Source organism: Neomonachus schauinslandi, chromosome 5 (genome assembly GCF_002201575.2).
Source record: "Neomonachus schauinslandi chromosome 5, ASM220157v2, whole genome shotgun sequence".
Classification (NCBI taxonomy): Eukaryota; Metazoa; Chordata; class Mammalia; order Carnivora; family Phocidae; genus Neomonachus; species Neomonachus schauinslandi.
Window position 1 is genome coordinate 10334024 of NC_058407.1, and position 13509 is coordinate 10347532.

The window sequence follows — 13509 nt, forward strand, 5'->3', positions numbered from 1 at the left end:
TCCCTCTAGAGAATGTTTTACTGTTTTGTTGTAAAAGTCCGATCCGTGTAACACACACACACACACACACACACACAGCCCCCAGCGAGCCCGGCCCCATGTCCCCATGCGATCCGGAACTTTGTGCTTCCCACCTCCTTGTGTTGCTTTACGGTGTGAGCAGCCGCCTGTGTACCCGTATGCTACACAATATGACTTCGCTTTGCCTGATTTTGGTGACAAGTGGAATATTCGCTGTGCGGGTCCTTGCGTCCCTGAGGCCCCATGACTGTGGTGCTTTCACTCCCATTGCTGTTTAGAATTCCACCATCTGTTTACCCATCCTGTTGATTTGAGTGGTCTTCTCTGGACATTTTCCACAGCCCTGGTCATCTATAATTTCCTGAGCCTGTGCTATGAATACCTCGGGGGAGAAAGTTCCATCATGTCGGAGATCAGAGGGAAGCCCATCGAGTGAGTATGAAGTCTCCCCGGAGCCTCCCACACCACCCCGTTTCCTGGGCCTGACGTTCTTCGAGCTGTGCTTGTGTCAGCCAGACACACAGACTGGCTCTGCCCGTAACCAGGCCCTGTCGTGCCTCTCCTCACTTCCTGAGGGACGCCATTCACGGGGACCTGGGGACGGCCTTGCCGGTTCTTGCTCCTTTTTCTTCCTGTCCCTTCCTGTCTGCCTGTTTCTCCCTCTTGCTCTCTTTCCATTCAGTACTTGGCAAGTTGGTTTGTTGCCCCCCGGGCCGGTGGAGCCCTGCTCCCTCATGCCCTCCCTGCACAAGCAAACTCTCCCCGAGTGCTTGGCCTCCAGGTGAAGGCTGCCTGGGATCTGTGTCCCGTTCCCAGCCCCAGGCCTCCCCCAGCCCCACCTTTCCCGAATCCTGGCTCTCTGCCTACCAACCTCTTCTTCGCTTGTCTCTTCCAGGTCCAGCTGTATGTACGGCACATGCTGCCTCTGGGGAAAGACTTACTCCATTGGGTTCCTGCGGTTCTGCAAGCAGGTGTGTGTCCTTGCACCTGCCCTGGTCAAGAGGTGCAGGCCAGGGCCCCGGAGCCTGGGTGCTGCCCCTGCTCGTCCAGTGGCAGAGGCGGGCGTAGGGCCCGGAGGACCCCGCTTGTGGCGTTCCCATATCCCGTGAAGTACCCTAAAGCCCGAGCACCACTCCCCACGCTGTTAGGCATGCATGTGCATTAGCAGTGTGCTCCAAGGGGCAGCAACAGGTGTCCTAAACGGGTCTGTGGCAGCCCCGGGCAGGAGGTGGTCCCATACCTTTGCTCACTTCGGCCAGGCAGGTCTTGGGGTGTGTGTGTGTGTGTGTGTGTGTGTGTGTGTGTGTGTGTGTGTGTGTGAATCAGGAAGTGCCTGGGGATTCTAGAATCTCAGCTTGAAACCCCTCATCGGCTGCAGCTAGAGGCCAGGAGGGCTTCTGCATGAAAGCTCCCTGCCAAGACAGGCCTGCAGGGTCTCTGGCCTGTTCCCCATTTCCCAGCCGGCAGTCCACCAGCTTCCAGTTTCCTCGGCTGCCTCCCCTGTGGTCTCAAGGAGCCTGGGCGGAGGCGGTATGGGGTTGTGGTGTAGCGCATGGGCCCGGGTGTCTGACCATCGGAGTTTGATTTTCAGCTTTCCCTCTTGCCCGGGTGGCCTTGGCTAAGTTATGTAACCTCTCTGAGCCTGACTTGGTTTCCTCTTCTGTAAAGCAGGCCAAACGATACGTATCTCAAGGGATGGTTTAAGGCCTGGGTGGCGTGATGGATGGGAAGCAGTCAGCACAGACCGGCACGGAGCCCACTCTTGTCTGAATCTGACGTGCCACGCCCTGCTGGTGGTCGACCTCAGCCCAGTCTCCTCCGCGTGCCAGGACCTCTGGCAGCCCCTCCGGCGTCACCAAGAGTAGTCACAAGGGGAAATGAAAACCACAGCTGATCACCGTGGCCACCAGAGGGCTGGCCTTTCTACTCCCTTCTATGCGGGGCCACTGCCTGCAGCGTGGGCACCCACACAAAGCACCTACCTGGACGGACCAGGTTTACACCCAGGTCTACACCACAGGCGGCTGCTTCCCGCTCTGCCTTCCCTTGGGCGTTCCTCCATTCACAATCTCCCTCCTGGGCCTGGAGGCAAAGAGTGAAAAGTGTCCTGGGGTCAGGGTGGGTGGGGCCTTCCAGAGCCTTTGTTTACCAGCCTTTCAGCCGCCCTGGGCCCAGCTGTGACTCACTGCCTTCTTTGATGAGTGTATTATGTACAAAGTTTTGATCCCATGATCACTAGCTTGCGTAGCCTGGTTATAAATGATTCCCAGGCCCCGTGGGTTCGGATGTCCTGCTGCTGTTCTGGAAGGGGCAAGGAGAGGTAGTAAGAGGACAGAGGATAAAAGCAGCCTTTGCACCCCTTTTCCTCGGGAGAGAGCCCTCCTGAGTGAGAAAGCCTGGGCCAGGGCCCCCCCCCAGGATCCGAATCTCCTGGAGAGCTGGTTCACAGTACGCATTCTCTGGTCAGCCAACTCCCCCCTCCCCCGCAGCCTGATGAAGAAGGTCTGGCATGGAGCTCTGGGTGCTGGGTCGTGTTTACAGCTCCACCGGTGGTTCTGATGTCCAGCCTGGCTTGGGAACCACTGCCTGATTTCTGACCCAATCCAGGGCAGTGGTTGGGTGAAGGCTGTGGGGCCTGCTGATGTGGAGTCCGCTGCCACTTCAGCCTCTCTGTGCCTCGGTTTCCTCACCTATAACAGTACTTTGTTGGGGGGCTCTTGTGCGACCCGCTGACCGGGACGGCAGCAGCCTGTTGACAGGCTCTTAGCGCCCACAGTGCGCAGATTGCGATTCCTCCCTTCTCCCCAGATACTGGTCCCGCTCCCTCAAGGTGGGTGGTGGGGCCGGGGAGTTTGGGGGGGTTTGCTGGGGGCAGCATCGCACCTCTACCCCCATCACACGTGCTTCCACGCAGCTCAGGCCCCCCGGGACTCCCCACAAACTGCGCTCAGGTCCCCAGTGGGGCAGAAACTTTGGGTTCAACAGGTTGCTTTCTCTGCCCCGGGGTCCTTGCCCGACTTGAAGCCACACTGGCTCAGCCTTTTAAAGCTGCTCCCCGCTCCACAGAAGGGGCCTTGTGGCTTAGATGTATTGATCTCAAGAGCATGGTGTTTCTGCTGGTTTTATGGGCACCGTGGGTGGTCCTTGACTTTGCTGGAGCCTCTGGAGGGCACTGTGAGAACCTGGTTCAGGAATTCTTCCAGTGGCTGAGCGGGCCAGGGGAGGCCCTCATTGAACACATAGAGAGGGGAGAGCTTCCAGAAGACACTGCTGTGTTCTTCAGCCCTGTGACGTGGGGTCCCCTCCAGCCCCAGTGAGACCCGGGGGTGGACAAGGAGGACGGGAGGAGGCTTCGAGCAGGGCCCTGGCCCCCTTCCTGCTGCCGTCCATCACCAGCATCTACCCCCTTGCCCGCGTCTGCTCCTGGCCGCTCGGTCTTGGTAGGAGCTCCTCCCTCTGCTTGTCTCTCTTGTGTCTCTGGCATGTTCCTGCTGACCCCTCCAGCGGCCGGCCTGCCTGCCTGCCTGCCTCCCTCCTTCCGTCTGCGCGCACGACTGCACTGCGCAGCTGTCCTCTAACAGATTCTGTCTCTCCCTGCCGACGGCGGTCCCCTCGGGGCAGGACATCGGGCCCCCTCTCCCCAGCCCCTCAGCATCCAGCACAGGCCCAGCGGGCCAGAGGAGGTGCTTGTCACACAGTTTCTTTGCTCGTCCTCGACTCTTGACCTTCTCCCCCACCAGGCCACCCTGCAGTTCTGCGTGGTGAAGCCACTCATGGCTGTCAGCACTGTGGTCCTCCAGGCCTTCGGCAAGTACCGGGATGGTGACTTTGAGTAAGCAGAGGGTCCCCCCGACAGGCGTGAGGGGAAGAGTGTCGGCGCGGGAGTGGGTGGCCCTGCTCAGAGGCTGATGCCCCCGCCCTAGGGAAGGGGGTGGCTGCAGACCGGCCCCATGCCCCTGACCTTCCTCCGAGGGGAGGCCGAGCACGGCCCGGCCCTCCTCACGCCTCCTTGCACCCCTGAGTTGCAAGGCCCAAGCCTGGCAGTGACCACCATCCCACTTGGCCCTGCCTACAGACTGGTGCCCCAGGAGTGGGCCCAGAAGGGATAGTGACCACCCCCAGGGCAGGGAGCAAGAAGGTCAGAGCCCTGAGAGGCCTGTCTTGAGTCCCCAGGCAGAAGGCTTCTCCCGTGTAGATTTCCTTTTGTTTTGGGAGTTAGTGAAAGTGACTGTGTATCCAGGCCCCGAGCTTGCAGACACTTGGTGCATACCGCCTGCACCCCGCGTGACAGCCCTGCCGGGGCAGGTGAGCAAACGGGGGCTCAGGGGGGACATGACTTGGCTCAAGAGAAAAGAGCAGAGCCACGCTCTACGTTATTATCACACCTGTTACCGGACCATCGGGCTGAGCTCCCCACCCCTGGTCCTAGTGGCTTCCACGTCTATGTCCCCACCAGGAGCCTGGGCACCAGAGCAGAGGCGGCAGGGCTGACCTTCACCGCGGGCGCACACCCTCGCACACCTCCCCTCCACCCCCTGCTTCTTGGCCACTTGGATCCCTTTCTTCAGTGCCTCGTGGAGCACTGCTTGGGGAGCATTGCTGAGAGCCATGGGGGTTGGCAGACTGGCAGGGCAGAGGCGGGAGGGAGGCCTCTTGTCCCTCAGAAGGCTATGTCCAAGCCAGAGAACACTCCCCGTTCCCACAGTGTCACCAGCGGCTACCTCTACGTGACCATCATCTACAACATCTCCGTCAGCCTGGCCCTCTACGCCCTCTTCCTTTTCTACTTTGCCACCCGGGACCTGCTTAGCCCCTACAGCCCCGTCCTCAAGTTCTTCATGGTCAAGTCCGTCATTTTTCTCTCCTTCTGGCAAGGTGAGCCTCTTCCCGGGCCCTGTGAGGCCCATGCTGTCCCTGGGCCATCCCAGCCTAGAGCCCAGACCTCTGTCCACCGGGAGCCTCCTGGGCATGAAGTCTAGGCCCTCAGGGACCTTTCACAGGAGCCATGGGGGACCTTCTGTGGGGCTGCTTCATGGACGGGGGACCCAGGGGACCCCCGGTGTTGGCGTCCAGCAAGGAGCTAGCGGAGTGGGGTTTCCCAGAGGCCTCAGCTTGGTGTTGGCATCCCAACCCTACTGGAGCAGTCATGGACCCCACTGCCGTCCTTGCTGGTGGGGGTGGCATTTGGGGGGCTGCTGCATGAGGAAGGGGCAACAGGATAGGGGTCCAGTCTAGGGCCACATGCCCACGCCTCCTCTTCCAGGCATGCTCCTGGCCATCCTGGAGAAGTGTGGGGCCATCCCCAAGATCCACTCAGCCCGCGTGTCCGTGGGCGAGGGCACCGTGGCCGCCGGCTACCAGGACTTCATCATCTGTGTGGAGATGTTCTTCGCAGCTCTGGCCCTGCGGCACGCCTTCACCTACAAGGTCTATGCTGACAAGCGGCTGGATGCGCAAGGTACGAGCCAGCAGCCTGGAGACCCCCCCACCCCCACCCCAGCGGGAGAAGCCCTCCCTGCCCCTGCCCCATGGCCCTCCTGCCACCCAGTGTCCAAAAGGTCGCGACAGCCCAGGTGTCTCCTGCCCGCTGGTGGGAAAGGGCCCACGCAGGTCGAGGCTCTCCTGCCCTGCACCCCCAACACAAGGTTGCGGGGGGGTGAGGTAGGGGAGGTCCCGGCAGCTGAGCCCACCTGACTCTTGCAGCAGGCCTGGAGTCTGGAGAGCCCCGCGGGAAGGTCAGGACAGAGACCCCAGAGTAAACAGGTTTCCTGGGGCTCTGCACACCAGACTCGGCTTTCCATTCTATCCTGTAATTCCCTTGGCTCTGAAGTCCTCCGTCTTTTTATATCTGGGATTCCGTCTAAGAAACAGACTCAGATGGGCATCGTTTTTAACAGCTTGCTTTTTACAGCTGCTCATTTTCCTCTTTGTTGGAAGAGGTTGGCAACCCCAGTTGTACATTAGGACGCCCCGGAGAGTCCAAGTCCCACGTCTGGGGGCCCCCCTCCCCGAGACTCGACAATGAGTGGTCTGGGCTTGGACGGCGGCGGCGGGGGGTTTCCCAGCTCCCCCGGGCCTCTGGCTGCTGCTGGGCAGAGGGGATGGTGGGGGGTGGCGGCAGAGGAGACCAGGAATGCCTGAAATGACTTCTCCGGTGAGGAGGCGGGAAGGTCTGGGGAGGGGACGCTCCTACTCTAACACGCCACCCCCCAGGAGTCAGGCTGCTGCCGCTGCCTTCCATGTGGCCACAGACGAGAACCCCACTTCCCCGGGCCTAGCGCCGAGGCCCACCATAGGCCCTGGGGAGTGGGGTGCTGCAGCAGGGCCCCTCGGCTCCTTCCCCTTCTTACTCAGGCGCTCTCTCCCTGGCCTGAAAGAGACCTGCTGGCCCCTTCTGGACGGGCCGCCACTCCAGGCCGCTAGGCCGCCTGGCTCTTGTGCGCCCGGCTGTGTTCTCCCAGCACACTTGGCGGAGGGCTGTCAGCACCCCTTCTTCTGTTTGTGATCGCACACCTACCCAGTGCTGGCCACCTTGCTGCTGTCCCACCCGTTTCCCGCTGGGTCTCCAGATCTGGCAAGCACCCACTCAGTGTTGAGGGCGATGTCCCTTGGACCCGCTCCCGACAGAGCCTGTGCCCTGAGGAAAGTCACCCTTGTGCCTGGAGCCTAGGGCCATAGCAGAGAACCCTCTCTGGACCCTCGAGGTTTAAAATGTTGCACGTGGGGGCTCTGTAGAGGCCCAGCGGACACCTGGGCTTTATCTTCCCACCCACTGCTCCTGGACCACCAGCCCAGCAAAGAACAGCGTGGCCAGAAACCCAGCTATAGCAAAGACCCCAGCCCAGCCCTACCAGGGAAAGGCGGGACCCCATCTCTGTGCTGGACGCACTAATCCCTCAGCCTTGCAGTCGGGCTTGGGTCCCCAGCTGCCCTTCCTGGGGGATCTGTGTGGGGAACCACACCCCCTTGCCCCCCAGCCTTGATTTCCTTGTCTGTGAAGTGTCGTGACGTTCATAAAGCACACGGCACAGGCTTAGCAATTCCAGCCAAGCCTAAAGAGAAGTGGGGGTGCTGGGGTCCCGACTTAGATGTGGAGGTGGGGCCTCGACCACCGTCCTGGGTATCTGCTGGGGGTTCTCCCGTGCCCCCGGACGAGAGTGTGAGAGGAGTCATCCCTGGGTAGACATGCCCCCCGCCCCGGGTGCCAGGCTCTGAGGGGGCCACAGGGGCTGCTGGGTGGGGGCGGGAAGGGTGTCTGGTGCGGTGTGCAGGCCTCGGTGGTGGGCAGATGGTGTCACTCAGCTGTCTCTTGTCTTCTCTATTTCTCTGGCTTCTCTCCCCCTCCCCTTTCCCCCTCTGCCCTGCTTCTGCCCCGGGTTTGGCTGTGGGCAGTGCCAACATACGGCCCTTACGGTAGGTTCTGCTCTCGGTCTGCACGTCTGTCCTGCACGTCAGTCGTGGTCACCGTCACCGGCATGCCTCTCTCCCTAGCCCCTTTTCTGTGTTCCTGTCTCACAGGCACCCCCAGGCAGCAGAGCTCAGAGCCCCTGTCTGCCAAGGGCTGCCCCCGTAGAGTTTGCCTGCTTCCGTCCTGGTCTCTCAGTGTTCTGGATTATGCCCTGCTGGGTCCTGGGGGCACAGTGCGTGTTAATGGGAAATCCATGGCGGAGAACACGAAGGTGGAAAGGACATGTCAGATTTGAATTTGAAGACCTGGGCTTATCCCTTATCTCTCGGTTTTGGGGGCTGGGGCCACTTCTCCCAGCTGAACCCATGGCGGGGAGAGTTCTTTAGAGGGGAAGTTAGTTGGAAGCGCATCAGGGCTGGTGGCTTCCGCCCCCTCAGAGGGGAGCTGGTGAGGATTTACGGGTCAGCCCCACTGTGGGTGCCGGCAGACACCCTGTCCTGACAGAGCTGGTCTGCAGGCTCTGGTGCGCTCTGCTCCCAGGAGTGAAGGGGGACCCCGGGGAGGGGGCGGGGCTAGCTCTCCGGGGCCCCTCCCCCGACCCTCGCGGCCTCCGTTCTCCACCCTGGGTCCCTTCCCACCAGCCAGACTTGCCAGCCCCCGCAAGGCTGCTCACCTGCACTCTCCGCCCCAGCCAGAGGAGCCATCTCTTTGCCTGTGCCTCCTCGTGCCCGGGACCCCATTCTCTGTCGGGTGACATAGCCTCGGGGTGGGGGTCGGCCCCAGGACAAGGGGCTCCCTGCCACCCCAGCCGCTCACCCCCCGCCTCTGGGCTCCCACCCTGCAGGCCGCTGCGCCCCCATGAAGAGCATCTCCAGCAGCCTCAAGGAGACCATGAACCCACACGACATCGTGCAGGACGCCATCCACAACTTCTCGCCTGCCTACCAGCAGTACACGCAGCAGTCCACCCTGGAGCCCGGGCCCGCGTGGCGCGGCGGCGCCCACAGCCTCTCGCGCTCCCACAGCCTCAGTGGCGCCCGCGACAACGAGAAGACTCTGCTGCTTAGCTCTGATGACGAGTTCTAGGTGCGGCTGCTGGTGGGGAGGACTGGCACCTTGGCCCGGGGCAGGGTGGGCCCCCCTCCAGCCCTGCGCGCGGGCCGGGAGGCAGCCTGGCACAGCTTTGGCGTTGCCCGTTAATTTATTGGACCAGAAACACTCACCTGTCGCTTCCGGAGGAACAGCCAGAAGCTGTGGGCCCAGGGGACCGCCCAGGCTCACAATGAGCCTTCAGGAATATTTATACGAGGCCACCCCTGCTTCTGGGCGAGGGACAGAGGACACCGTGCGCGACTGCTGTGCCCCTGTGGCTTGTCCTGTGGCGGCATGGTGGGACCAGCCGTGGTCATGGTGGACCAGTGGCCGCGGCCCTCTCAGCCCCCACGCGGCTCACCCCCTCCCCCATGAGACTTAAGCCCTGCCCCCAACACCGTGCAATACTCTGACCCGGGCTCTTTCCTGCCTGCTCCTGCCCTCGTGCCCCCTGTCCACGCTAGATTAGCCTCACCCTGGGCCAGAGGGGCAGGAGGGAACCCAGATGCTCCCTGCCGCCCCTCCTGACCCAGGCCTGCCTGGCATGCTGCAAGGACCAGAGCGGCACCAAGAGCCACGTGTCCCACATCGGAAGGGCACTCAGGTGCATCTGGGCCCTTCTTCTGTTGACGAGGCCTCTCCAAGCAGGGCTCCCTGGGCCCCTGGGTGTCCTCTCTGTGGCTGCCCTGCCTGCCTGCCTCATGCCCCTTCCTCCTGGCCTGCTGAGGGCAGCCAGCGGCCCACACTGCCCTGTCACTTGGGGTCTGTCTTCTGGAGAGCATTTTGGGCAGAGCCCCTGCTTCCAGGCTGCTGAAAGGGTTGGCGGCTCCCAGCCCCTCCTTCCCAGGCTGAGCAACGAGAACCTCCACAGGGTCCTGGTCTCTCCCTAGGGCTTCTCCTTTCCGTTTCAGGGGAAGGGTCTGAGTCTCCACATGTCAGACCAGCTTCTGGAGGAACAGTCCTATGGGAGGGAGGATGGAAGGAGGGGGCGTGCAGCAAGGAGCTGGGAAGTGGGAGGAGTGACCCCAGACTCCTCTCCCTGGCGCCGTATCCACACAGGGCCTGGTGTCCTGCCTCGCCTGGTCCCTCGGCCCATCTCTTCTGTGCCTTAGTCACATACGAAAGCTGCCCCTTCCTAGGCCCTCAGTCTGTCTGGCCACAGACACTCCCTGGGGGCCCCTCTCAAGCTCCTGGCACTCAGAGGATCCTGCTGCGCTGGGCCAAGCACCCTTGGACAGGCCTTAGGGGTGGCCAGGATCGCCAGTCCCCTCCCCTCGCTCACCTCCACGCCCATATACCTGGAGCCTCCGAGGGCCAGAGCCCCCCGGCAGGCCGGCTTACACCGGCCACTATCTTAGGAGGAGCTCCTACAGGCGGAGCGTTCTGTCATTTGGAACCCAGATGGCACTTGGGTTTGGGCTGTAACAGCCTGGAGAAGGTGGTACGGTGAGGAGGGCCCTGGCCTGTGGCACCGGAACTTCACCGTGGAGTCTCTTCCTTTTCGTTCATTCCTGGAATGAAGTGTGCCAAGGGCCCGGTGGGGGATTCCACCCCAGTCGTCTTCCCAGGCTGCCTTTGGCCCTGTGACCAAGCCAGCCCCCCCGGGGTCACAGAGGCCTGTCCGGTGGGCCTGGCCAGCTGGTACCAAGCTGCCCAGGAAGGTGGCAGGTGGGAGCAGGCTGTCTGAGATCCTCGGTCCCCTCTCCCCCCTTTGCTTTCACAAATCTGTGTGATTCTCCTTCCAGGCCAAAGTGTGCTGCCGACTCCCTGCCCCCTGTTCTTGGCCCACCCTGGCACTTGCTGGCTAGCATGGTTTGTGGGGAGGACACGGGGGTGGGGGGGCACTCCAGCGGAGTCGAGGGGCCGGGAACGCGTGCCCACCCACTCCACCCTTCCTTCCTAGGATGCATAACCTTTTTTTTTTTTTTTTAGTTCCTCCCCCCCCCCCCCCCCCGATAGAGTAGATCTTTGTACATAAAAAATACTTGAAAACCGAACTGGATGATGTATGAGAGGACAGAGTCCCCTAGTTTTGTATCTTGTGTATGATTGCCATGAATTCCACCAGAAAGCCGCTCTATTTTGGTCTCTGTGACATTTTAAATGCGTGACAGAAGTGAGCAAATAAAGTGAGAAATATATATATATGAGATAATATAGATTGTATTGAAATCTCTTCTGCCTGTGGGTGCGGTTTTTTCCTTCCTCTTCCCCGCCGCCCGAGTGTGTGTTTGGGGCTGGATTTGGCGGTTGTGGGCAGGGGTCTCCTAAGAAACTGGCTTCCTTCCAGGGCACGATGTGTAGGTGATGGGGGAATGCACAGTGCCGGAGATGGACACTGAGGTCCAGGCTCCCCACCGGACGAACGGTCTCAGGGGGACCCAGGGGCAGCTTTGGTCACAAGGGGCCCACCCTCCCGTGCTGGTGTGTGCAGTGGGTTGATGCCCCGTTGCCCCTTCTGTCAGTCAGCCAGAGGGGGCCCCGCCGGAACGCGGGCAGCCCCATTCCTACAGGTGTCTCCCAGGGGCTTGAAGAGATTTCCAGGGCTCCTTACTCCTTGCAGGCTATCTTCCTGCCTCCCTGAGCCCACCCCCACCTCTGCCTCTGGAGCCGGGCCTGCGGGGGCCGCCGGGCTGCCAGGCCAGGTGCCTGGCCACACAGGGCACCTTCCGGCCACCCCGCCTTTGGGGAGGAGGGGCTGGCCTGCTGACAGGAGCGCTCAGGAATGCGGCGTGGGCGGGGAACTTCCCAGCCAGCCACGAAACTCCACTTGTCCCGCCCGTGGCTTCCTGCTGCCCTTTCGCACAGGCCTGAGCTCAGCATCCCAGGATGGGGTCAGGATGGCGGGCCTCAACCTGAGAGGGGGCGAAAGGCCAGTGGGCGCAGCCAACCCGTGTGGTTTGGCCCTTCCCCAACTTTCGAAGCCCACAGCTGCCACAGACGTGGCCTTTTCCCTCAGCCCAGCCCCGCCACCTCTCTAGACAGAAACCCCCCTCACTGCAGTTTGTGCGTGTGTGCGCGCTGTTGTGAACGTCTGCGCTGCACGTTAAAGCTTGCAGCCCCTTGGGCTCCCGGTGCTTGTCACACCTAGGTCCTCATGGTACAGCGAGGCTGCAAGAAGCTAAAGAAATAAATCATCAGAGGCCACACAGCTAGAAAAAGGCACACCTGGATTCAAACCCCGATTTCCCTGACCCACAGACCACTGTACCCTCCACTCCTTTTCAGGCTGTCCCCGAAGGGCTGGCAGATTGGGCTGAGATTACAGCGAGTCAGAGCCTAAGATGAGACACAGGGTCACCTTTTAGGCCTGCAGGCTGGGACTGAAGAAGCCACTTCTCTCTCGGCCTCCCTGTGCCTTCCGGAACATGGGGAAAATATTTTCTACTTGGCTGTGTAAAGTCAGGCCTCGGTGGGAAAGTGCTGGAAAGATTACTCTTAAATCCGGGAATTTTCCTCTGGGCGGGACTGTTTATTCACTGAAGGGATGCCAGGGATTTAACCCTACATTTCATTGTCCTCCTGGCTTTGTCTTCCCCTGGGAGGCTCCAGGGAACCAGACAGAAGAACAGAGGTTTTAGCACCAACCCCCCTCCAAACCCCCCCGCCCCAAGCAAGAGCTAGTCCTCCCCTCCAGCAGAGGGGCCTGCCTGGGGTTGAAAACAGAACTCCAGCTTCAGTCCTTCATTCAGAACCCACCCCCCCCCCCCAAAAAAAACCCCATAGCCCAGGGACTTACACTTCGTCACTGTGGGAAAAAGAGAACTTGACTTTATTCAGAAAGTCTACAAAATACAGAAGGCGGATAACTCGCTTACTGTAAGTCAGAAAATAAATAAATTCTGGGGGCCGGGCAAGTTTTTTTTTTTAAACATTTTTTTGGTTGTTGCCATCCGGCTTTCCCTAAATATAAGATAAAATGTGATTTATTTGCAGATATAAAATACAAAGTCCAGCACAGGACCACACACCACACAGTGGGTGCTAGGTTTCTGGCTGGGGAGAATAACTTAGATTCGTGCAATAAATAAACAGCTGTATACAGGGCGGGAGGGTTGGGGCTGGGCTCCCCAGGAGAATGGCAGTCAATGGCAGTGGCCAGCCCCCAAGCCACAGTGGTCCTTCTCAGGACCCCCACTCCTGGCTGCAAGACCTCAGGATCTGTCTTCTCATCTTCCCACCTGCCACAGTCGATGGTCGCCTCCTTGGTCCCCTTTCTCTTTGGCCAGCTCCTTCCATCTCTTCCATCCGTATCACCTTCTCAGGCCCTCTACTTCTCTTCCCCTACCTCACAGAGGCGGCTCCCAGGCCAGGGAGGCCCTTCCATCATCCTTTCCAGTCCGCGGCCACAATGCCCCTGACAACCCCGGCTGGTACCCTGGCTGGAATCTCAGGGCAGCAGTGAAAAGACCTGGCTTTTTCCAGCTCAGCCACGACGCACAGATGGCCTTGAGCACTGGCCTGTCTGCTGGAGGCCTGTTTCCCTGTTAACTGGCCTTCACTGGGTGATGTCTGATGATTCTCCCAGCTTTGGGAGGCTAGGCACCCCCAGGCCCAGAGCAGAGGTGGGAGCATCAGCTTCCCAGCCCCAGGAGACACATACAGGAGCCAGACCTAGTCCTGAGTCCTGGGAGGGTGCGGAGGGGCTAGGGTATGATCTGAGCAAATGCTTCACAAAATGAGGGGTAGCCCTCTTCTCCGGGACAGCCCTTCTCTAATCCGCTCTGTATCCCATCCTCCCAGTCTAAGAAGGCTGGACTTTCAGCCAAGAGAGACCCCAGACTCCAACACCACCCTACCATTCTCACCAAAGTTGTCCCACCCCGGGGCCACCTATTAGGATCCAGTTATAGGGACCACAACGAGGAAGACAGCAGGCTCGGGAGGGATCATGTGTTCGCCACGGGGGTGCTGGTGGCTGCAGAGAAATGGCACCTGGGGACAGAGACCAGGGGTCTCTCTTGGCTGAAAGTCCAGCCTTCTTAGAC

At 60.7% G+C, this 13509-nt stretch overlaps 1 protein-coding gene across 1 annotated transcript in view; it reads left to right on the forward strand.

Annotated features, from left to right (window-relative positions):
* Nucleotides 1-10695, forward strand: part of TMEM184B (transmembrane protein 184B) — a 46632-nt gene extending 35937 nt beyond the window's left edge. Inside the window, exons 4-9 of the mRNA XM_044915330.1 lie at nucleotides 363-453; nucleotides 917-992; nucleotides 3762-3853; nucleotides 4727-4896; nucleotides 5285-5479; nucleotides 8274-10695. Coding sequence (XP_044771265.1) covers nucleotides 363-453; nucleotides 917-992; nucleotides 3762-3853; nucleotides 4727-4896; nucleotides 5285-5479; nucleotides 8274-8515 — 866 coding nt within the window. The 3' untranslated portion in view covers nucleotides 8516-10695. The remainder of the gene's footprint in view (nucleotides 1-362; nucleotides 454-916; nucleotides 993-3761; nucleotides 3854-4726; nucleotides 4897-5284; nucleotides 5480-8273) is intronic.
* Nucleotides 10696-13509: the final 2814 nt, after the last annotated feature.